Source organism: Stegastes partitus, unplaced genomic scaffold (assembly GCF_000690725.1).
Source record: "Stegastes partitus isolate 25-593 unplaced genomic scaffold, Stegastes_partitus-1.0.2 Scaffold1490, whole genome shotgun sequence".
Lineage (NCBI taxonomy): Eukaryota > Metazoa > Chordata > Actinopteri > Pomacentridae > Stegastes > Stegastes partitus.
This window is the reverse complement of record NW_007579221.1, coordinates 150090-175665: the sequence shown is the minus strand read 5'-3', so window position 1 is coordinate 175665 and position 25576 is coordinate 150090. Positions and strand designations below refer to the sequence as shown.

The window sequence follows — 25576 nt, the reverse complement described above, 5'->3', positions numbered from 1 at the left end:
TCTTCTACCAAAGACAGAAGCTAAAAACGTTTTGGGGAACCAAACGCCGGTCTATGCGATGTGTTCTGATAGGATGTTTGTGCCCACCTCTGACAGTGCTGAGGAGAAGTGGTTGCAGTTCTTGTGCATGAGGTGGTAGGCGTTGCCTTTGTACTCCTTCCCCATCTCCTCCACGATCCGCTCCACATCCTCCTCTGTGAAGTCTGTGCTGCCCAGGACTATGGCTTCTCTGCAGAGACAAGTGGAGGTAAAGACGTCAAAGTTATTACTCACTAAGAAAACACCGAAAGAGACGTCTGGGCGTCTCTGTCTCAAAGCTCTTTTGCACAATCAGTGAGCCTCAAGCAACAACTGCTCAACAGAATTGTCTTAAGTGGCACCTACGGGTGATTTAGGATCATTTGTGGCTTTCAGAAATTTTCTCAGCCTTAAAAGACACTTTGGAAACAAAATGATTGGTTCGGGACTGACTGTACAAAAGCTGGTGTAATCGTCTGCTGTACAGAGCTGAGGATATATTATCCTCCAATCTATTACATATATATCTGGTGGGGTGTTTACACAGATTTTTATGTAGAAATTCTTCTTTTGACTCCATGTTGACATATTCTGTGAAGTGCCCTCAGATAAAGGATGTGGTCGTCTTATATAATCATTTAAAGGGAGCTGATCGTCTAATGATGAAACCTCATCAACTTACGCCTCATTAAAGAGCCCACATTTGGGTTTTTCCAGTTTAATTTAGTCAAGTGAAGTCAAATATCTTTTATTAAGTGCACTTAAAACAACAGGAGTTGAACCAAAGTGATGCACAAGTAAACAGCAACTTATGAGACATGAGAATCTGAATGAAACCACAATCAAATAAAGAAAAATAAAAGACACAACACAACAAAAGGAGAATTTAGGGTGTCAAGCACTTCTTGGATGTGTTTTATGGCTTTTTCTGCATATACAACATCTGCACACTTTTTATACAGCTTCCTATCTGTCTGAAATGCCACGTTTGTGCAGCCTTATTCTTTCTGTTACTTAATGATGTCATCATGTAACACAGCTGCATTCAGCTAGTTTGAGCAGCATCCTCGTCGTCCACCATTATTTTCTCACTCTTTTCCTATAATAATACATTTGGGGTTATGATAGGTTACTTTCATTGCTTTTGCTGGACCGGCTGACCAATCAGAGCAGACTGGGCTTCTCAGGAAGCGAGACCTTAAAGCAGGGGTGTCCAATCCTGGTCCTCGAGGGCCACAGTCCTGCATGTTTTAGATGTTTCCCTCTTCAAAACACCTGATTCAAGTGATCAGGATCGTTATCAGGCTTCTGCAGAGCTTGATGATGAGCTGATCATTTGAATCAGGTGTGTTGGAAGAGGGAAACATCTAAAACATGCAGGACTGTGGCCCTCGAGGACCAGGATTGGACATCCCTGCCTTAAAGAGACAGGAGCTAAAACATAGCGTTTCAAACAGAAGGACTGCAGCAATATACTGTATGTGAAAAATGGTGCGTTATTTCACCATTAAAGCAAGTAAAGTTATTCTAGTAGAGCCCAAAAATAGAAAATTAGAAATCTGTGTGTGTGCATGATAGGGGCTCTTTAACAGGTTGCATTCGTCAAGTTTAAACAATTCATTTTTGCATTTTACAGACTTTGCCAAATCCGTCAGAGAACAGAAAAACATTAAAGGAATATTATTTTTGCCCTTACATGGTTGGCTCCTACTGTCTCTACTAAAGTGATGGATTTCTGTTATTTATATAAATAATTCTGACTTCTTCCAGACGTGACAAACTGCTTTATGAAGAACAGCAAGATCATTTTACAGCTGCCATCGATCCTCTTTGTCTTTTTGTTTTTTTATCCTTTGGGGACAGTTTAAATGTGTTTAGAGTCGTTACTCATTTCCTGCATTGCTTCACACTTTTACATCACGTCACAAAATACGATGATTTCCGTCTGCTCATCGACGAGGACGTGTCGCCGTGGATGATATGCCGGCATTTTGTCCCAGATGATCCACACTTATGGTCTAGTGGCCTGCATGGAGACAGAAAGTGTGTGTGTGTGTGTGTCTGATAGGCAGAGTCTGCGTAAAGCCACAGGGCAGATCAACTAGAGCAGAAGTAATGCACGGCAGCACAGGAGCTCTGGGTAGACAGACACACTAAACATATTGAACTCGCTGGGTGCTCTACTGTTTCACCGACGCCGATTCAGTTGCAGCGAAAATCTGACAAAACCGCACTGCAGTCGGGCGAAAGAAACGTCTCGCATTTACAGATACATCTACTTATTTTCACCTCTGATTTGACTAAATAACACGCTGAGTTTTTATACAGTTGGCCGCTTGTTCTTTTCCACCTCATCTGCTCATGCGCAGGGAAACAATATCACAAACGCAGCACGATACACTGCCAACTCCAACACACAAACACCACAAGCCTTTAGCCTTTCAAATGACACAAACACAACATTCCAACCTTGGAATCTTATAGCTGCTTGAAAGCTTTACTGTACTGCATTTTATGTGCAAATGTGCATCAAACTGAACTCTTTCATGCTGCAGTTTTTCCCCCTTTAGTCTCCAACGTTTCACATGTCGCTGTCACATGAACACTGAGGAGAAATTACACTTTGTTTCTGCTCCATCCTGTTTTCTCTCACTTTGACTCGGTCCAAGTCAGCGACCGAGAACCACGAGAAAAACACTGTGAAATTATAAAATGTCTGTCACATGCTACCCACGTGTGTTTACTCTGTGTTTTCTCCATGCAGCAGCAGTAACCGGTAGTCCTCTGTGCAGGATACACACAGCAGACCTGGAAATCTCTGGCTTGCATAATAAACAAATTCATGATTCACAAACAAAGTGACCGTTTGTTGATGATAGTTTGACTGTTCCTGTTTGGTTTAGGGAGTATCTTGTGACCCAAACACTGAGACAAGCTTATGGTGCTTGCATCAAGGTGTTGGGTGCATTCAGCAGATCATAACTTAGCTGACTGACTGGATTACTCCGTGTGTTTACGTGCACCAGTTTTACACATGATTACACTGTAGTAACCCGGTCGCTGTAAATCTGTGACACATCCAACTCGTCACTGATCGCACTTACAATCTTATTTTGGAGGCATGTGATGAACAGTTAGATGTTCAGTGGTGGAGCTGAACTTGTTTAGAGGCTGCTTGTCTCAGCTTCAGATGGACTTACAAGCAGATGTCAGATGTAAAAACCTCAGATGCATGACAGGAAATTAGCGATCACTGGCAGAAATCTATGTAATGTCCGACAAAAAATGAGCTTCCTGGGCAAATCAGAATGTGTCACGATTGCTGAGGTGAACGTTAATGCACTGGCTGATGCACAAATAGGTGCCACTACTGATCAATATCGGTAATTATTTCAATCTAGATTTAATATCAATAAGAGGAAAGAAACTTATTTTGTCACAAGATGCTTATTAGCGAGCTTGTCCCCTCAGGTTACGAGTGCAGACTTTGTGGCTCTCTCTGTGTATTCTCAGCAAGATGGTATCTTTTCAAATGGTGGAAAAGGTTTGTTGTGTTCATGTTGTGTTTCCATTTTTGTTGGAACAGGTTATCTACACATCTTGCAGCAGATATCGCTCTGCTGTTTATTCAGCTTTTCCAATAGTTTCCTCGTCTTGTGCAGAGGGCTGACCATCCTGAGTACATGTATGTGAGTTGTTGTTTTTTGTTTTTAAAGATTATTTTTCTGGCGTTTTTGCCTTTATTAGTCAGGACAGTGAGAGAGTGAGACAGGAAAGGGAGGAGAAGAATGGGGAGAGACCCTGCAGCAAACCGTCGCGAGCGAGAGTCGAACCCACGAACGCCGCACCGGGGAACTATAGCCCCTGTTTCTGGGTCGCCCGCTCAACCAGGTGAGCTGCAGGGGCGCCCATGTATGTGAGTTTTTTAATCCTCATTTTGGCCCTACATGGTTCCTACGATACCCTGCTGCAGCCTGATTGGGTGATTGTGCAGATGAAGGCTGATGCAAATAATCCAGTGCACTGGGCTCTCCACAGTTTGCCTACCAAGAGAAGGTGAGTGTAGATACCATCCTCTGCCACCTCCAATAGGCCTACTGTCAAATAAAAAAGCACCATGACATCTTGTTTTTGGACTTCCTCAGTGCTTTCAGCCCGTCTTATTTAGAGAAAAGCTGGCCAGGATGCAGGTGGACCTCCACCTTTTGACCTGGATCACAGATTCCCTCACTAGCTCAGTAAGTCACACTGAGAGCATCTGAGAGGGCAGTGAGCAGCACCAGAACCACTGGGGACTGTGCTTTGCCCTGTTGTCTCTACACAAGTTTTCAGACGACACAGACATTGCGGGGCAGCGGGCATGGCGCCACTCAAACCACCTGCAGCTGAATACGAGTGGATGGTGGTAGACTATTGGAGGACGTATTTCTTTTGGAGACTAAACTGCTGTTGTACCAGTGCACGGTTTCCAGTTTCTTTTCTCTGCTCTAGTGGCTGTCGAGGCAGCATTAAGAAGAGAGATGCTCCGGGCAGGAAGCTGGACTCTGTAAACAGCTTTCTGTCACGAACAATGACGGTCACCTGCTGCACACCACCACAGGAAAACAGTAAGTTCAGTGGTTGTGTTGCAGTCACTGAGCTGCTCAGTGGACGGACTTCAGAGATCCTTTGTCCCCAAAGCTATTAGGCTTTTCAACTCTTCCCAGGAGAGGCGGGGGGGACACCGAGTACTAATGCTCTGCTCTATGTTTCTGCTTTATTTCACTGCAGAGCCTTCGCCCTTCTTGCTGTGTACTCAAAGTCACTTCATTTACTATTGTTCCACTATTGCACAGTCTCCATATGTGTTGTTGACATTTTTAATAACTTGTGCTTCAGGTTAGTAAAGCTGCTTCATACAGGCTAACTCTTATTGTGTGTTTATTGTGAGTCATTTTTTGTAGCTACTGGATGCCGGATAAATAAAATATCATTCTTTTTCTGTCTATTTATTTAGAACAGATCCATTTATCACAATTTACTCATTTGTTAATTACCATTGAGTGTTTTTTTTCCCCATTCTTTAGCTAAGCCCTGGTGGACTTGGCTGTCTCTGTTGCTAGTTCACTGACAACTGAGTCAATTAACTGATAGACTGACAGACTTAGGAGTGACTGAGCTACTGACACACTGATGAACTGACTGCTGAGCTTACTGACTATCAGGCTCTCAATGAAACCAGCTCACGAGTTGTCTGTGCAGTGGGCGACGAGTGTGACAGATGAACGTTGAGGAGACACACCTGTGCTTGTGCATCTCATATAAACACCAAACATCCACTTACTTGAACTTAAAGGTCTCGCCGAGTTCAGTTGCATCACCTGGCGTGATCTCAAAGATCCCTGAGAATGGGTACGGGTGTCCGCCATAGGCAAACTCTGGACACACACACAGAGCAGGAACACATGTTGGAGCAGCTCGTGTTACAAAACAAAAAAGCCTCTCTGTGACATATAACACGTTTATAGACGGATATTTTTGGAGTGAAACACAGTGACGTATGCATTATGTGTTCTGAGCTATAAAAGCAGCATCCTTTCTGAAACAGCACCCTCGGGCGGATGCCCTGACGTGGGTGGTGTCAGATTTCTGGGTAACCTTACCTCTTCCATAGATCTCAATCCCTGAGTGAAAGACTCCTATGCCCAGAGAGCTGGTGAACTCATTGATCCAGTACTGAAGACAGAAAGAGACAAACACAGGGTGAGATACAGCTGCATTTCTCACACTACACAGTTAACACAACTAATAAGGAAATGTGTCTGAAATGGGCCACCACCAATATTCTTAGTGTACATTTATTGAACTTGGAGCTTTTCCAATTTATAAATTTAGTCAATAGAATGTCAAAATAGTGAAAAACAACCATCACAGCTTCACTTGAAATGTTTATTTGTTGCTTATTTTGTCCAACAAGCAGTTCAAAACGCCAACATTTTACCGTATACAAGACAGAAGAGCAGCACATTGTCATATTTCAGCAAATATTGAAGGATTTTACTCGATAAATTATTTATAAAACTTGTTCACAGCAATACATTTTTGGTTGTGTAATCCATTACCTATTTCAGCACTAAAGGAAACCACCACACATATAAGATTCTACTTCTGATACTGTTTATCTGTCTTTGCCTTCAGGGGTTTTCCTGGTTCAGAATGTGGCCTGATCGGTGTGTGAGCAGTAAAGGCAATGCATTTGTGTGACCATTATTGATTCATTCTTCTGTTTTTTGTGGCCATTTTTATACACAAAATGTCTATTATGCTGGAGCAAATGCAATCCTAATTAACAACACAGGTTAAAAAAAATAGTTTATCTTCCCCTTTGCAGGGAGAACTTTGTCGTAATTCCACCACAGATGGCAGCTGAGGAGGCACATTTAAATGTTTGAAAACCTGCTTCAGAGCAAACCCTACGACTGAGTGAGTCACCGTCTTGTTGACTGTATACATAAAACTGCAGCTGAGGAGATTTAAAAAAAATGTCAACTCCATGCATCATTTAACAGAACAATCACATCAAATAGACCCAATTACATTCACAAATTGAGCCGACAGAGTTAATGGCGACTGTCTAGATGAGGCCAGCTGGTGTCGATGTGATCCGATGTTTACACGAGCTCCCTTTCACACAGACAATGAAAGGACAAGCAAGAGCACACAAAATCAATAAGAGTAGCAGCACTGATCTGCCATTACCATCCGTCTTTTCAGCCGTGTTTCTGTCTGACATCCCGCGGCTACGAGCTGATTGGCTACGCTGTTGCTAGGCAGAGTTCGTGAATGAGATGTTTGATCACAGAGGATGCAGCAGGTCAGTGTGGTGGGAATGTGATGCAGCAGCTCAGGAATAATAAGTTAGTAAATCTGTCTTTCTATCTTTGCTACAGCTCCCAAAAATAAATCACACAAGCGTTACTCAACATCAGCAGCACCCTGTCCAGTGTGCAGACCCTCAACAAATGTTAGTCCAAACCCAGCGGTGATGTGATTATGTAGCGCATCATCCATTTTGGTGCAAAACAGGTCTGACGGCTCATTCATGGGGACACATGTTTAAAAAAAAGTGAATCATAATTTCTCACATTTCCTGCAAACCAAAGTGAAGAAACACGATCCGAGACCCAAAGGTGTTGTGTTGACAGTCACAAAATACAGGAAAGCAGCAACTTCTTACATCTTAGAAGCCGGAACCAGCAAATTCTTTAAACCTGAAACAAATTGATAATCTAATAATCTTATAAAATAAATAAAAATAACCCTGACAATTTCGCCTTCAGACACAGTCAAGTGCAAACAGGCAAACTGTGCCAAATCAGATGCTACCGTTCTATTCCTGTTTGCAAAAGACCCCTGAATGTACAGAGCGTCTTTCTTTAAGGATTCTAAACACATCAACGGATCTTTTGACGATGCAAATTGAAGAAAGAAAGTGTAAATGATACTGAAACTAAAAATATGTGCATCATGTCTGTGTGTTGTCTGATTTGACTGAACACTGACTCTAGAAGGAGGATGACCTCTGACTGAAAATTCAGTACATGCAGTATCTTTGTCTCACAATATAAAAACCTCTTTCTGAAGCAACAATGCCCAATAAATAACCGTGTTTTTGCTTCTCAGTTGTGAAGATTTGCTGCTTTTCTTTTATTGTTGACATAATTGAGTGAATATTTTTAGACTCTTGGCTGGACAAAACACATATGAAGACATCAACACTGGCATTAGGACACTGAGATGCTATTTTTAATGACTTACAGATCACATAACTGAGCAGCCGAGATCCTAGAATATGACATGAAGCTAATTTATCTCCATGCTGTTCAGAGGTTACGTGTCGTGGATTGTATGTTCTGTGCACAGGCGGACTTTCCTCCTTCGTACTCAGTGAGCGTTACCAGAACAAAACACAGTTATCAGCCCGTGAACCACAGCAATCTATTTAAAACTATTCTCACGCTTCCTGTCTGGCGCGATGCAAATACAGTACGTAGCTGCTCCGTATCAGCTGTGGCAGAGCTGCTCGTCTTGACCACATCTGCATTAAGTTATTTCCTCTTCACATTTTAACAGTTTAAACACAAGGTAAAGTGGACTGTTTGTTTCAGCCAGTGACTTACAAGCGACGTTTGAGCCACTTGTTGTCCACAGTAAAGGTGAATTTGTTGGTGCGACTGTGGCGAGCACCGGAGACGAGTGTCACCTTCCTGACCTCTGCAGAAACACGAGATGCTAATCGTGTGACGGGCAGTAAAGCGACCCGGCTCGATGAAGCTTTGACCCTCGTGATGGTTTATCTGCCGCAATTACGCTTGGCTGACTTAAAAGTCGATTTTCAGACTGCGTGTGAATTAACCAAAGGTTAGAGAGTGTTCATAAAATCTAAAAACATGCAGCCATTGTTCATCTGTCTCCACTCGGGTGGAGGATCCCGTGAAACAGACACTTCTGCGATGACCTCAGGCTGCACCAGTGGCTGAAACTAAACTATCATACATTTTTCAACAATCCTGCCTTTCTACGCTTCCACTCAAACTTCCTTCTCTTGGTTCGGACAGTCTGTCGTTTTACACTTTAATCTGAACCTCCGACGAGCCGCTTCAACAGAAAGATGCAGAAAACAGAAAAGCTCCGTTTGTTCTCTGTCAAAGCAGATAGATGCTTTTTTAAATACAACACAATCGGGGTGCATAAGCAGATAAAATGCAGTGTGATAAGTTTTCAGTGCAGCAGAGAAAACAAAATTCACAAAATTAAACCAACAACTGTCTAACTGGCTCTAATTCCTACTGGAAGAATTAAGAAACAACAGTACACTCAAGTACTTTTCTTTTTTTTTTTAAATGAATGAAAATTTGAAGAAGAAAAAAAAAAAACACACAAGAACGTATTCACAACTAAATTACCCACTAAAGCCAGCACTGACATTCTAGATCAACCTCTGCATTAACTTTCCTGCTGCCACCTTATTTGAATAAACTTTATTGCACTTAGTTTGAATATTCTCATGTGAGTAATTTGCACATCCCTGCACATTGTAAATAGTTCTTTCACTTTTTTTTATTATGCAAAATTCTTTGGATTTCCTACACTTGCTGTTTATTTGACTTGCTTCCTTTTTTAAATATTTCAGTCCTTCTTAAAAAAAGAAATTCTGTATTTGTCAGCGTTTACTGTAACGCACCAAAACCACAAGTCAAATTCCTCATTTGTCAGAACCTACTAACCTAAAATTGAGTCGTCAGCGGGGTTCAGTGTGAGCTTCACATGCTTTATCACTTCTGCCTCGTCTCAGGGGTTCACAAACACAGAGTTCTTTTTACTGATGGCAAAAACTTGTGTTTATTTCTCTTCTCAGCAATGGCACCAACTTTTTCGTTGCTTCGCCACTTTGGCACAATGACCTGGCCACCATCGAACTAAACAAACATAACACACCATGTGGTAAAAATGTAAAATAAAGGCATATAAACTATATTAAAACATAAACATACCTCGCTGCCTGACCCGATCTTCAAAAGGCAGAAATGAGGTCTTCATTAATATACCCACTTTCCAGTTTACCCGCTCCTGGCGCCTACCATGAAACGTGCAACTCCAACAAGTGCACCATCGGAACCAACACCACGAGCAATAGTTCCCACATTCACAATTCAAAATAAAAGCATCAATTGTGTCCAAATAGATATTGGCAGTAAAATGCTTATTGACCCATAAAGGACGAGCAGAGGGTTTACAGGTTGTGATAAAAACATGTAGTGTGAGTAAATATGTGTTTAATGGAATTGTCAGCAATGAACTACTGTGACGCTGCCGGACCAGTCAGAGTGAAACATGCTCTTATTTTCGTTATAAGTCAAGTACGCCGACATGGACGAAAGGATGCTACTTTTAGGAGTCGCTGTATGACTTAGACTGTCTTTATTTAACCCAAGGGTGAATACAGAATTTCCCTCTGGGATTAATAAAGTCAGTCTAAGTCATACAACGACTCCTAAAAGTAGCATCCTGATGTGAACAGGTTGCACCAAACAGTTCAAGATAAAAACCATTACACCTCTAACAAACAGCTACGACCCCATCAGTCAGTCCCATGGTATTATACGACACACTTCACAGTTAGTTTTTTCTGCCACAGGGCCAGTTAGCTGCACTTTAGTTATCTGTCATTAATTCCTCATTTCATCCAATTTTGCAAGATCCTTGTCACCTCACTCAGGCAGTGACATTTCTCACATCAATGTATTAACATCTGCTCTTGTACTTTAAATGCTTTTATATTCATTATATGATCATGTTCCTCCAAGCAGCTTCACACACTAACATCATGTCAGCACAAGCAAGCAGCTACTGCTGATGTGAAGGAAGTGCCGAACCTCATACGGAGATCTGCGCAACTAAAGTCTTTAATAAAAATAAATTGTATGAATACATTGTTTGATCGTCAGCCATCTGATACGTGTGTAGAATTAACCTCAATGCGCAAGATAGGAGGGCAAAGCTTGGAATTTAAGGTGAGTCAGCTCAGATGACTGCTCAGCTCTTTTCATCTTTCTGATGTTCAGCGAGGAAGAAAAAAAAAAAAGCTCATTTCTTTGAGTTCTTTGATGACTCCATTTCCTTTCCTGGCGATTTAAAATGCTCGGCACGCACTCAGAAGGCAAGTTTACACAGCAACTGAGATGATTAATTCAGATCTGGATCACTGTACTTTCAAAGCATTTTTTAACAAATAAACGCACAAACTTCTGCACCATCCGATCCGACTGAGCCCAGATCTTGCGCCAAATTTCAGTCTTCTGCCTCACGCTGCAGAGTACGTCTGTTTCCTGACCTACATAAGGTAATGTTGCACTATAAAAAAAAAAAGCTACTGCAAGAGTCAGCAAGTGGCTTTAGCTTACCACGTGTCGGCTCAGGGTGCGTACCTGGGTGTAACCTGGGTGTCTCGCCATGGAAGAGGATCAGCATTCAGTCCAAACACGAACACATCACAATGTTTTTCCATCCCAGAGATTCCTCACATCAGCTGATCTGACACCAAATCCTGCTCTTATATTAGTTGGAATAACATCTGTCTGCTTCTACAACAGCTGGTTCCCACAGACTGAAGGAAACTCTTGGCTGCTACAATCTGCTGGCTTTAAACAGTCTTTTTTTTCAGCTTTTCTGCTTCGATTCTCTGTCCAGGGCTTTCACTAAGAAGGGAGAGCTTTAAGTGGATGCTGTCCAAACAAACTCCAAGAATCCACAAGCTGCAGGAGGAACCCACATTTGACTTTATATACATATGAGGGAAACAAGAAGAGTTAGCAGTTAACTGGATACTATAACGAGCCGCTGCAGTGTGGGTGAACACTGTGTGTGTGCGGAGGGATATTTTAAGGAAGCTAATCTGCAAGGAAATGCAAAATGACTGCCTCCCTGTCTGTTCACCAGAGTCACAAAGAAACATCATCTCCTCCCTCCCCCTCCTCCTCAGCGGTGAAATAAGACTCTTATCTCAGCCCTCATTACTTCAAAGCTTGTTAAAACGTGCGTCCTGCAGGGAGCACGCTGAGCGTTTATGAATGAAGCGGGTGTGACAATGGGAGGAGGAGGAGGAGGAAGGGGATGACGGAGGGATGGATGAATGAAGAGAAGCCACAGTTAAACACAGACTGCAGCTCCGTGTGAATGCGCCTTTAGCGGAAACGAGCCGAACTGAAAGCACGAACCGATGGAAAGGAAACTGCTGCCGGCCGCAAGACGAATTCTGATAGTGTGACTGTAAAGTGTGTGTTCTGCTTCTGGCTTCTTAGTCTGCCCTGCTCTTAGCATACAAGTCATAAAGATAAGAAATCCTGCCTTGCTGGAGAGTAAATATCCTGATCCAGAGCAGTCACACAGCAATCCTGAAAGAAGACTAAAAAAGAAAAAAGTGGAATGATTCAGAAAGTGCTGCTGAGCTGATGTGAGGAGCAAAGTGGGCAGAGATGTCATAAGATATATAAAAAGATGGAGTGGAAGCTTTACAATGAGTGTTCTTACATGGACTGCTTTTTATGTTGTTTGTTTTTGTTGATTAAATGTTTTTTGGGGGCTTTTGTTTCAGTCAGCTTTGAACTGAACTGGATACCTGCTGCTCAGGGCAAAGAAAACATAATTAAATCACAATTTTCTAAACTGAAACATCAAATTAAAAAGCACCAGGAACCCACATCTGTCCCATGAAAAAAACAAATCCACCAAATTCCAACAATTGCCCTGATGGCAAGAATAAACAATGACGTGGTCCAAATAACATCACTAACAATGAACTCCAGCTGAAAGCTTTAAAAGCTGTTTTGTTCAGACAAAATGGAACTTTATCAGTGTTTCTGAGTTGTATTTAAATATCAGGAGTTGGGGAATAAAAACCGGTGTTTTCGTCTTTTCGGTGGTCGTTTAAGTCACACGTGATTCATTCACTCCATCCTTCTGTCTCCACTGCATCTACTCTGTTTTTATGGACACACCAGCTTCATGTTTTTTTGTTTTTACATTTTCCCCTCGTTTTTTAATTTTTTTGTGCAAATAGAAAGTGTGCAAACAAACACTTGGATGAGAGTGCATGTATTGTAGCTGTTAGCTGCTTCTTCGTAGAATCCTTCGCTGCTCTTCGGTTTGGCTTCGCTCACACGTTTGGCTTGGAAATAAAAAGTTGTTCAGGATCAATCTGAACCAAACAAGAAAAAAAATACGTTCTTTGTTTTCTTAACTGAGATAAAAGCAGGACAGAAGAGGAGCAGGTGGGATTCTTCCTCATCAGCTTTGATCACATCAGCATGATTTATGCTTATAAGATGAATCTTAAGGTGCAGAGGAAAGTTTTCACATTTACACGTTTTCTAAGCCGCATCTACCAGTTACTGGTAATTATAGATGAATTACGTAAAGGAACACTTTATCAGCTTTACACATCAAGTTCAGTTGAACTCATCATGACTCAACGGAAGAAACAACTTTCACAAAGTCTGAGCTACAAACTGTCCTATGAGAGACATTATCCTGTTGCATCATGGGAAGTGTAGGCTCATGTGTTGCTCGCCCACTTGGCCATTAGGTCACTCATTGTCTGGACTATATTCATATATTCACATCATTTTTTTCCACCTTAATTGTCAAGTATATTCAACTAACTTATTCTATAATGTAAAAACTAAAATTCTGTGTATCGTTATCACTTCAACAGTCACTTTTGCAGACGTCACTTGGCTGATGTGATGCTGCACAGAAAGTAAGTAGCATAAAGAAAACAGGATGTGACCTGTGCATGCATCCTGGTTTCTTCTGGAGTGCATGTTCACCAGTATTCAGATCTAGAATCAGGATTAAAACCAGCGATTAAATACATCAAAAACCCAACGTCCACGTAAAAGAGACACTCAAGGTTTACAAGGACAAACAGCCACAGAAAACTTTAATTAAGCTTTCAGTCGTTTCTACAATACAAATACATTCCCTCAGCCATCCAGCAACTGTCCAACACTTACTAATGAGTCTGAGCGTTCAGAGATTTAACTAAACTCATAGGAAAAATGTTGAAGCAAAGTATTTAGAACTGATGGCAATAGCTGGAACTGCAATTATGCACTCTATTTCATGATAAATTGATTAATAATTTGGTTTAAATAATGTCCAAAAACAGTACCACGTTTTCAAAGTGCTGTCTAACCAACGATCTAAAACCTAAAGATAATAAAGAGATAAAACACGACTGAAAAGCTAAACCTTTTAAACAATTATTTCATTAGCTCAACAGTTTCTGTCTGATTTATTGATCGACTAATTATTCCAGCTGCAGCAATAACCTGATTACAGGGATATGGACAACCACAGCATGTTGACATTGACATATGCCAAGTGTTATTAGCTGAGAACATCTTTAAAACGTAAAGCGCTCTGCCAGAACTTCTACCTTCAAAATATCTGACCTCGTAGAAGACTTAGTGTTTGTGTATGTGTCAGTTCAAGTGCTGCTTTGTTTGCATGTTAATGTGTAGGAGTAAGAAATGAGGAGAAACACTGCAGAAACTGTTCACATGCAAATACAATCCCCTGTTTGGCCAATCACAGCGCTTTAAGCCAACAAGCTGACGCCAAAGTTACTCGTTTTTCAGATATTTTAAAGGAACAGCAACAGAAAATCATCATATCGAGCTTCACTGACTTGTTACTAACACTTTTTAGGTTGCTTCTGGGTCATTTTTAATGTTACAAATGCAAACAATAAAACAATTTTGCTGATATATAATGCTGTAGCAGATGTTTCCGCAGCTTTACCATGAACTCCTGATCTATTCCTTCTGTCTTGTTCCCCCCCGTTAGCCTGTAAACTACATTATACAAAAGGCAGGGAGGAACCATGACGGCTGCATGTCCCTAATTGATCCGGAGCAGCATCAGCGAGAGTCTGCAGCCGACACAGAGTGACCCGGCGGCCCGCTCTGCTCAGTCTCTGTCTGCATTACACAGTTTAACCTAATAGTCCAACACGTTCTCTCTCACGCTCGCAGATAAAGCAGCGCCCGGTGCTGGCTGGCAGGTGGTGTGCAGATAATGCTGTCTCATTAGAGCGGCGCACTAAAGCACTCAGGGCTGGCCAGGAAATCCACTTAGCAGAGCCGGGAGCAGGACGGCGGGGAGGACCTGACGGACTGGGAATTGTGGAAGCAGAAAGGGGGGAGCGATTGTGTCTGCACATGTGTTCCTGAAAGTCACGTGACACCATTGATCCTAAAGGGGACTTCGTTTTTTTCCAGAGTTTTTACTGGGTCGCCCGAAAAGCCGCCACACTTTGCATTTAAGGGTAAAAACACCTGAGGGGGTGGGAGGAGATCCGCGGTCTAGACCTCTGCTATTATCTGCTCTTTGCACTTCCTCTCAGTCACCTAACCAGTCACTGAACATGCCAACAACTTAACACGACGCGACACAAAACACAACCTCCTCGAACAGTCGATCACTCATTTGGCAGAAACAACACTTCTGATATTCTAAATCATTTTTAAACCAAAACACAAACTCTTCTTCACTTCCTGATGCTGTTTCTTTGTCTCATGTGATAATAAACTGAATATCTTCTGATTTATAACTCTTTTTTTTTTTGAAGCCGAGTTATCCGAGGTCATCACTTTGGATGTGAGGACATACGTTCAAAAGGGGAACTTCTGCCATCCCCTGACGTTTTAATTGGGCTGAATGAGTAATCAGACGCAGTGGAAAACTATCGCATGTGCAATAACTTTCTATGCTTGTAAAATATGGCCTCATATACATCAAACCACATCGCAGACTCTCTTGCTTGTCTGACAAACCTTCACAGTGGCAGGTAAATTATTCAACACCTGTACAAACATGCATGCGGCAAGTCTGAAATGAAGCTCAAGTCACTAAAAGGTACATGGAGATGTAACCAATGAATATTTTCAAGTTTCCTGATTGGTTTCTCCTGAACAGTTTCTTTATAGCGCTGATAAAACACCAGAAAAACAAAAATAAAAAAGCACAACAACCCAAACAACACATCTGAGAAGCTGGAGTCATTAAACATTGGGTCTTTTGTTTGCTGCAGCTCTAAAAGAGTCTTTTGAGAAGCACTTTCTTGCCTCCAGTTAGACGTTAGAAGATCAATACAGTCTGTATGCAAAGTATGAAGCTACATGATTGTTAGCTTAGCTTAGCATACAGACTTGAAGTTAAGGAAAACAGATAATCTCTCTTTCAAAAACACACCCCTCTAAAGCCTGAATATCAACTTATGTTATATATTTTTTTTGTTTATTCTGTACAAAACTAGCAATGTAAAGAAAAAAATGTGGGTTATAATGTATTTACTATATTTAACCAACGTCAGTCATGTCCTGTAACTTCTGACACAATTTGCAATTTAGCTGCAGTGAGTCCCCACCTATTTTTATAATGAACTAATTGGTTTGAGGATTTTTTTCAGGAAGTAAAAAGTCAAAATTCTCAGATTCTAGCTGCCTAAATGTGAATATTTTTCTGGTTTCTGTACGTCTTTACTTCCATCTTTTTGTGTTGTGTAGAAAATAAGACATTTGTTCATGCTGAGCTTCAGGGAAAACATTTTTTGATTATTTTATTCATTAATCAATTAGCTTTTTGGGTAATGAAATGTCAGAAAAGGTGCAAATTTTCACAACACATTTACTCTACAGACATGAATCATATTGATCTTCTCTTCAAACTCCATCCATCTATCATCTATACACCGCTTAATCCTCACTACGGTTGCGAGGAGGGCTGGAGTCTATCCCAGCTGACTCAGGGTGAAGGCAGGTTCACCTGGACAGGTAACCAGTCTATCACAGGGCTACACTTAGAGACAGACAACCAAGCACACTCACATTCACACCTACGGACAATTTAGAATCACCAATTAACCTCAATATGTTTCTGGACTGTGTGGGAGGAAGCTGGAGAACCCGGAGAGAAGCCACGCTGCACGGGGAGAACATGGAGACTCCACGCAGGAAGATCCCGGGTGTCCTCACCGGGACATGAACCAGCGACCTTCTAGCTGCGAGGCGACGGTACTAACCACTGAGCCACCTTGCAGCTCCTCTTCAAACTCTTCACAAGAAATTTGAAGCATTTCTTAAAGCCCAGTCCATCAAAAGCTGGAGTGGACAAATCAGTGTGTCAGCCTGCAAACAGTGAGTCAGTTTACAAACCGTTAGTCTGCCACAAACACTGAGTGACTCAACTACTCAGTGAGCCCATCGGTCTTCAGGCACTCACTGGAATTGATCCACAGCGGCCTCCAAAAGTATGTTAAAAGCGAAGTGAAACTGATGTTTTAAAACAGGGGTGTCAAACTGCGGTCCTCGAGGGCCACAGTCCTGCATGTTTTAGATGCTTCCCTCTTCCAACACACCTGATTCAAATGATCAGGATCGTTATCAGACTTCTGCAGAGCTTGATGATGAGCTGATCATTTGAATCAGGTGTGTTGGAAGAGGGAAACATCTAAAACATGCAGGACTGCGGCCCTCGAGGACCGCAGTTTGACACCCCTGTTTTAGAGGCCTTCAAATAAGAGGTCTTGTCAGTCAGTCACCGCTCCTGCAGGATTCAGGTCTAATTAATAGACAGAAGCTTTAAAAAAACACACACTCTGGAATGAATGAATGGACCTCAGCCACCATCTGATTGTTTCGAGTCTGCAAACGAGCCAAAATCTTTCCCCCACAGTAGCACACGAGAAAATACAAACACTCAAAGTATGCATTGGGTGTGAGGGGATGTGCACGAAACCACAGAAATTCCCTCAATAAGTACAAACGCTCCCTTCTGTCTCCATCACACAAATAAAAATCTTGCGTGTTAAGATATGTACGAGAGGCTTTGTGTGACGAGGCCCCTGCAGCCGTTCACATGAGTGGACGTGAGATAAAAGCTCGTCGGATTTTACAGAGAGGAAACTAATGTGGACGGCAAGTCGAGTGCAAAACGAAGGGGAAGCGAAAGAGGAGGGGGAGGAGAGAAAGAAACAGTACAGAGCACAAGACAATATAGATAATATACGCTGCCCTGTTGTCTTCTGCATGAACAGCATCTGTGTACACACTGTCAAAGGTTGGTTAAATGAATCTATAGTCCCGTGTTAATCCATTTACGACCATGTGACCTCTGATGATATACTGACCATCGGCTAAAAGGGGACAGCATTAAAGAGACGAAAGGCAGGAGCAAGAAGAAAAGTAGAAAAAGCAGATCTTCACATCGATCCAGGATGCACTCGCTCAACTTGTGGAAAAGGAGACAAAAAATAACCAGATGTACACCAAGGAGTAAATGCCAAAAAAAGCACATTATCCCAAATCTCCCCCTAAAAAGCCCATTGTGAGCGTAATCTGCCCGCCACAGGGAATCCATATCAATCAATGATTCATCAACAGATCTATTTCCAGCCCCCCTCCCCACTGACTCACCCCCGTGTGGTGACAACACAGTGACTCAAATTCAACCTCTGCTTCACTCCGTAACAATGACACACTATTTCCTCAATACGGCACAAACTGTCAGCCTACTCTCACATCCACTTTACCGGCAAGTTTAGTCCAGTGAACTGAGAAAATGCAAGAGAGTCCCTTTAGGCAGCAGATTTCCCTCCTGTCTCTGTCCTGTTTCAGCAACAGCAGCTTAACGCGTCCACCGAGCAGCATTTTGTCCTGATATGGAAATCCAGCACAGTCAGAACAATGTGTGGACTTTTCTCAATGCTTCATCTGGCATATGGGTTAAAACATCCTCTGTGATGATGTCAAGAAAACTTTCACCAGCTTGCTCTTGTGTTCCTTTTGCTTGAAAGTAACTGAGGAGGAACAGGTGAATTGGGTAGTAAGGTGGAATTTGGATTAATTTTAGTGGTAAGAATGTATGCCGAATTGAAGAGTGGTTCACAATCATGTGAGAAATATCATAAATAATTAAGTATCATCATTACATATATGCTGACAACCCAACGCAGCCTTAAAATCACCTTTTCATAATGTACTCTGGCGTTGTCTCCTGGCTTTGTTGACATTGCAAATCGTAGTTTTTTTGGACAAAACAGCAGCAAAGAAGTAAGAGAATGACATTTATTTTTCCATCGTCTACTGACCATATCATAGACGTTTAGGATGATCGGCTCGTTTGCCATCACGGGCATCAGGATCTTCTCCCCCTACGTCCCTTCGTCTCTGCGGGTCTTCCTCCTCCTTCCGTCGGTGCGAGATCCAAACTCTCGCCCTCCCAAAAATAGACCGTCCTCCCCTCGTCGCTGGCACTTTCACGACAGGCGATCAGCTTGATAGTTGGATTTCACAACCAGGTGTAAAATCGTTGGAGCTCCGAGGTTATTTTTACCGTCCAACATCTGACTGGCTTTGTCCGAATCCCCCCCTCCTCCTGACGGAGCAGCGGCGGACAGATGAGCCCGTCGCTTGTCAAAACCGACTGACTTGCTAAACCCGTTCGGCTACGGAGGTCGAAGTGAAAACGCTGACTTTACAGCGGGAATTTTGTCTTCCAGGAGGCGTGCTGGCCCGGAAAAAACTCAAATTCATTTTCCCTAAAGAGCTACCCAATAAATGACATAATGCTGAGCTGTCGGGAGGTCGTTGACTCGGTAAAAAAAAGGACTTGCTACTCCCTTATTAGCTAGCTAACGGTAGCGGTGGAGCTGCTGCGGGCAGGATGCGACTGTTGGGAGAGAATTGGACGGTGAGAGTGGGCGAACGGAGCGATGAGTCCGCGCTCGACTCATCAAGCCTGAAACGCCCTGAGCATCATGGGGGATGTAGTTTGTTTATCGAAAGTGCCCAAGCAGATGAACACTTTTACAGGTGTGTTGTGCACGTTATCAGACAGGAAACAATAAGCATAAATGCAATAACAAGACAGAAAACAGAATAAAAATATATGAATTCAAATTAATATTAAAGAACAATACAGAAAACAGGATAAAAATCAATTTGCAAGACGAAATAAATGTAAATATGACGTACTAAAAAAAACAAGACAAAACAGGAAAGAAAACAAAATAAAAGTTTACACAATCTGTTCGTACAATAAAGCAAAAATAAATATAAAATACTAAATACGAAGCAAAAAAGCAGGATAAAAAAAATCATTTGTAAAACTAAATAAATACAAACATAAAGTATGAAAAAAATTAACAGAAACCAGAATAAAAACGTATTAATCAATTGATCAATAAAATACAATAATTATAATGAAGTATTATTTCTATCACTTTTCATCTTCATTGGAAAATAAAAGCTTTTCTAAAGCTATGGTGCTGCCACCACAAAGGATCAGTCTGTCTTATCCACAGGACTGAAGGTTTCCTCTGAGATATTTTAAGCATCAAACACATATTTCCTGCATTCTGGTGATGTTTCTTTGTGTGTGTATCAATATCTGTACCAATTTATGGTGGAAATGTCTGTAAAGGTCACAAAGTTCAGAGAAAATTAGTAAATTATTTGCTTCTTTCTTGTTTTAGGTTGTAGGGGAAGAAAAGCACAAGTTCTAAATATGGAGTGTTGATGGTGGAACATTTAAAAGCGGTTCTGAGGATCTAAGAGGCCTTGAAGTGCAGAGACGGAAAAGTTCTGAAATGTACCTCAAAGTAAATCAAAAGAGGCAGCCCCATGTAGCCGAAAGTATGTAGGCAGACCTTGATCTATATCTAATCTGGTCATTCTTGTTGATTAATCATAGCGACTGGACTTGTTTGAGTTCCTTGAAGACGTTCCACCTCTCATCCAGGAGGCTTCATCAGCTCTGACTGACTAGTTGGGAGTTCCAGATACTCCTATTCTAAAGGAGCCATTAACACCTGAGTTTAGGTTTCAATTGGGGATTTGTTGCTTCTTCCTCTCATTATGTGAGTCATTAGTGCTCCCCCTGTTACAAAGGGGTTCGTTAGGGTCTTTTGTGGCTGGGTGTGAATTCATCTTCCTGGGAGAGATCTTAAGACTGAATTGTGAACAGGTGAGAGGTGATGCCTCAGACCTCCACCTCTGTTGAGTGATGATCTTTCCAGTTTGACGTAGATGGCATCCACCCAGAAACAATAGACAAAAAACATTCAGACAGCAAAACATTCATCTGATCATGTAGACAGAATTCACTCTCATTCAGCAAGGATGTGACGGAGCTCTTCTTCTCAGAGGTATCTCAAAAAAGGCCCCAAATTTTACCGAACATTCTCTTCAGCCGTATAAGAGATCATCTCATTTATCCATCGACTGTCTGAGTGTCACAATAAATCTCTGAGCTGTGATTAAACCAGGCAGACGGACATCCTGATCAGCAGCGGAAAGAAAAAGGGTTTGTTCTGATCTTCCACGAGATAATTCCCTGTCAAAGATAAAAAAAGAAAACCAGTGAAAAATGTCCTGACATACATGAAAAGGCCAAGAAGAGACGAGCCGTCTGCAATCATACATCCATCACACGCTGATGAGACGCAGAGATGCATTTAATTTCTGTCTGAAGTCGTGGAAATGATGAATTGGTTTAAATTGGAATAAGGTGAGCTTCACTGTTAAGTTAGATTTTTATCCTTCATCCCACAGAGATGCAATCTGTGAGATTCTTAGAGGAAGATGATAAGGAGTTGGCCAGAGGCTGTTTTTAATGGTTTGTGCCAGACACATCATTTAATATGCATCCATTAAGTAGACAAGAAACGCCTTTCTGTCCTGTGGAGGGTGGAGCGGATCGCAGCCTGTCGACAGTCCATCACAAAGAGACAGACATGCTCACACTTAAAGGCAATCAAGAATCACCATTTAACCAACACACAGGAAGTTCTTCTTCTAGATGCAGGGCAACAGCTGCTTTTAATTAAATGTTGCTTTAAAAGCAAAAAAATAAAAGAAAGAAAAAGAGAAAAATAATAATAAAAAACATTTTAAAAATGATTAAAAAAAAGAAAATACATTTCAAAAATAAAAAATATTAAATTATTATTATATTTCTTCTTCTTTCTATTTCCATTTTCTTTTTTAAAATTCTTTTATTGGTTTATTTTTGTATTTTGGCACTCTCACTACTCCATCCATCGCTGTAGTTTAAATCATTTTCTAAGCAAAAATATAAAATATTTGACCAGATACAGCTTGTTAAAAGTGAGATACAACAAAAGAATGTTGATATAATTACGATTTTAGATGAGAACATGCACCTTAATTACCTACATTTATTTCTGATAAAATAAAAAGGATGCAGACTGTTAAAAAATAAAGCATTTAATTTGATTCTGAAAAGGAAATTTAGCATTTGAAATCTAAAACTTATTAAATGATAAACTGCAGAACTCGTACAGCTGATAATACTTGCAGCATTTAAAGCTCATTTTATTTGATTCTAAGAAATGTTCAGTCATGGTTATCACTTAAGAGTCATTGAGGAGAAGCTCAACATTTATCTCTTGCAGCCTGACAACCATCACTGATTAATATCTAACATAACAGTGGTCAAACAGTGGCTCATTTAGTCCACAAACCTGTCCTCAGACTGCTTTCACAGAACCAGATGAGAATTATTCTGCATGCATGAGCTTGCAAATAGTAGTCACTTCACATTTGAACAAGCCTCAGACAGCCAACATTACTGTGACTGGTTTACCAACAGTAACCAGCTGATGCAGGTAATCAGGCTGCCCGCATGCACAAAGCCTGAAGAATATGATGAGAACTTTTTAACCCAGATCTTGATGTTGCTTGAGCATATTGCTACAGCCGGGTCGTGCGATCTTGCAGAAAGTTTTCCCAGATCAGAGCAGGCTGTTAGAGCAGCAGAGAAACGCCCATGTATCAGATCGGACATGTTTAGCGCTGTCCACTTTCTCCAAGCTCAGACAAGCAATGACAAGTTATGTGGAAAAAGTAACACATGTGGAAATAAAAGCTAAATAACCTGCATGACATGTGTGTAAAAGTATAAAGTTCTACGCATCTGAGAGAAGCTGAAAAAATGTGGCCAATCAGCAAAGCAGAAGATCACCCTGATGTTCAACATTTTATTAGACACTTGTGTGTGCACATAAAATCTACTGTTCTGTTTGTTTTTTTACTTTGGATGACACATTCAGCCTTCAGTCGCTCTTTATAATCCACTGTGTTCTTCTTGCTCACAGCAGAGCAGGAAGGACCAGCGTAACAGTGTCAGCTCAGGTTTCTGCTCCATCAGACTCATGACGCCTCCGGGCTGCTCTCCTCCAGCAGCTCCATGAGCGCCTCCTGGTTGGAGAACTCCTGCAGCGAGGAGTTCATCTCGTCCAGCAGATCTTCTCCCAGCAGGAAGCTCTGGACGTCGTGCACCGTCATGCCGATCCGGTGGTCGGTTATTCTGTTCTGGGGAAAGTGGTAGGTTCGGATCTTCTCTGATCTGCCTCTGGTGCCAATCTGGAGGAGGAGGAGGAGGAGGAGAAAACGACTCAATTCATTCCACAACTTTTTAGCAAATAAAATGACGTACACATTTCATGGTGTAGAGCTTTTTATAGTGTCTAAGTCGCTCGTTAGGCTGGCTAACTGCATGTTACGTAATTCTGACTGTACGCAGTCCAACCCAGCATCCTACATCTTTTGACCAGTTGCCACACGTGTATTTTACATCACGTCTCCACCTGTAGTTTACATGTAACCGTGTGTCCCACCTGCACTTTGCGCTGGTTGTAGCGTTTGCTGGTCTCCTCCTCCAGCTTCATGCTGTACAGTTTTGCTCTGAGAACCTTCATGGCCGTCTCCTTGTTCTTCAGCTGGGACCGTTCCTGCTGACACTCTGCAACAACACCTGACAAACACACACAAGCACAACTTTTTATAAGGGTTTCCCACTAATTTGTGTTTATTTCATCACTGGTTTTACAAAAACAGAAACATGTAGACAGAAAGCACTCAAACTAACTCTGACAGTGTAACTCAACTTATCACTTTATAACTGAGACTATGCGTGCTTCACTTGTTGTTTTGCTCAAAGTGACCCAGATGCAGCTGACATCAAGTCATGAATTCGGGTCAGACATGGTTCCGGTTTCCTGTATTTATTTTTTTTTGAAATGATAAATACAAAAAAAAAAGTTATTTAAAGCCTATAAGTTAAGTAAATACCCTGTAAGGAGGCTTGAGCTGCATTTCCAGGGTTAGAAAAATGTAAAATTCCAAAACCCAGTTACACCTTTTCCACACATTTATGAAGTGCTGCTCCATTATGAACCATTTAGATTATTTGGAACAGGCCTGTTGAAGCCAAAACAAGTCCAGCAAAGGCAGATTAATACTGTATCAGTTTCAGAACAGACTAAAAGAAGCTCATGTTGGTTCATGTTTCACTGTTTAAAAAGCTAAACTTCAGTCTGCAGCAGCATCTTTTGTTTCTGGGTTTCACCTGTTGGCAGGTGGACGATTCTGACTGCGCTGTCCGTGGTGTTGACGTGTTGACCTCCGGCTCCACTCGCTCTCATCGTGTCTATCCTCAGGTCCTTCGGGTGTATCGTCAAAGAGATCTGACAAGAACACACACATGCTGTGGAGTTTACATGCACTGACAACAACAGCAGCTGAGAACAAGAACAAATCTACTTAACAAGTGTTGAAACAAATTTACAGCAAATGAGCTGAAACTTTAGTGGCGCCAACACAAAAGAATATTTTGGCTGTCAGTCTCTATGACTTTGAGAATTATTTCTATCCAACATATACTTTCAACAGGAAGATGCTCTTTAAGTGTTGATCTGCAATGATTCCTCCAGGGACACCAGGTTGACTGAGAAGATCAGCAGCCATCCATGTATCTTGTGCAGCCGTACCTCAGTGGGTTGGGGCAGTACAGCCACAGTCATGGTGCTGGTGTGCATCCGGCCCAGTTTTTCAGTCTTGGGGATCCTCTGAACTCGATGAACTCCAGCCTCAAACTTCATTATCTTGTAGCTCTGAGGGCCGCTGATGCTGGCCGAGGCGTTACGGAGTCCACCTGGTCACAGATGAGCAATAAGCGGTGATACTCAGCAAATAAATGACTCATAAAACAGGTGATTTCAGCTTCAACACGTGGATTCTCTGCACGATGTCAGTACAAACTGCAATGAGCTTTTTTTTAAGTTCACATCAAAGACAGGGCGTTGACCTTTTTGAAGTAATTTATTCTTAATATTTAGCAAAATTAACTGTAAAGGTTGGTTTGCTTTAAGTTAAAAAAAAGAAAGAAAGAAAGAAAGAAAGAAAGAAAGAAAGAAAGAAAGAAAGAAAGAAAGATTAAAGAAAAAACACAAATGGAGCCAGTCTTAGTTTTTCAGGTAGTGAGTGCATATTGTTTAATATGCTTTGGGTGAGTTGAGTCTTTAATATTGCACATAATGACGAATGGCAGGAGGTTTTGTTTTAGATGTAAAATCAAAACTGTTAAATTGTTCTCATCTTTTTCTGACAGTATTTAGGGGAACATCACAGTGACCAGTCTGACCGTGTGCAGGAGAGAAAGGATTCCCCCTTGTGTCTAAAGTCAGTTATTACAATATTGGCTGTGACGTAAAAAAAAAAAAAAAAAAGAAACCGCAAGGCTTTGCATTCTTTGAGATAAGTGGCTCCATTAATCATTGTTCCACCGACATTATTCCAGTAATTAGCTCATAAACAATCACTTGTCGTCCAGCCCATGGTAATGAATTCCCTCTTTACTAGCAGAGATCTGTAACTGTTTTTCTACATACACTAGAGTAAATGCCATTTCCTTAGTCTTTCTACTTATGTACAATAATAACAATAGTATTACTTTTCATACAAAAACAGTGCAAAACCACTGATATGTGCAATAATGTTACTTTTTAGAACTAGCACTTGTGTATATTTTTATTGTTATACTATATTTCTTAAATGTTTGCACTATCTTTGCTGCTGTAACATTGCAAATGTCCTCACAAAGGGTTATCTTATCTCTTATCTTAACAACATAAAATCCAGACCACTGTTTAACT

The 25576-nt window shown here is 41.4% G+C and overlaps 2 protein-coding genes across 2 annotated transcripts in view; both read right to left on the bottom strand.

The window, feature by feature from the left end:
- Positions 1-51: 51 nt before the first annotated feature.
- On the bottom strand, positions 52-19310 carry LOC103370857 (desumoylating isopeptidase 2). The gene is made up of 4 exons (XM_008300028.1): positions 18710-19310; positions 5661-5733; positions 5342-5435; positions 52-229 (listed from the first exon to the last, which is right to left on the bottom strand). Exons 1-4 carry the CDS (start codon positions 18755-18757, stop codon positions 52-54), a joined length of 393 nt encoding a protein of 130 aa, XP_008298250.1. The 5' UTR covers positions 18758-19310.
- A 2522-nt stretch (positions 19311-21832) lies between these two features.
- Positions 21833-25576, bottom strand: part of mtrf1l (mitochondrial translational release factor 1-like) — an 11789-nt gene continuing 8045 nt past the window's right edge. Inside the window, exons 5-8 of the mRNA XM_008300027.1 lie at positions 24413-24576; positions 23992-24109; positions 23261-23397; positions 21833-23006 (exon numbers count right to left, since the gene is read on the bottom strand). Of these exons, the coding sequence (XP_008298249.1) occupies positions 22794-23006; positions 23261-23397; positions 23992-24109; positions 24413-24576 (632 nt within the window). The 3' untranslated portion in view covers positions 21833-22793. The remainder of the gene's footprint in view (positions 23007-23260; positions 23398-23991; positions 24110-24412; positions 24577-25576) is intronic.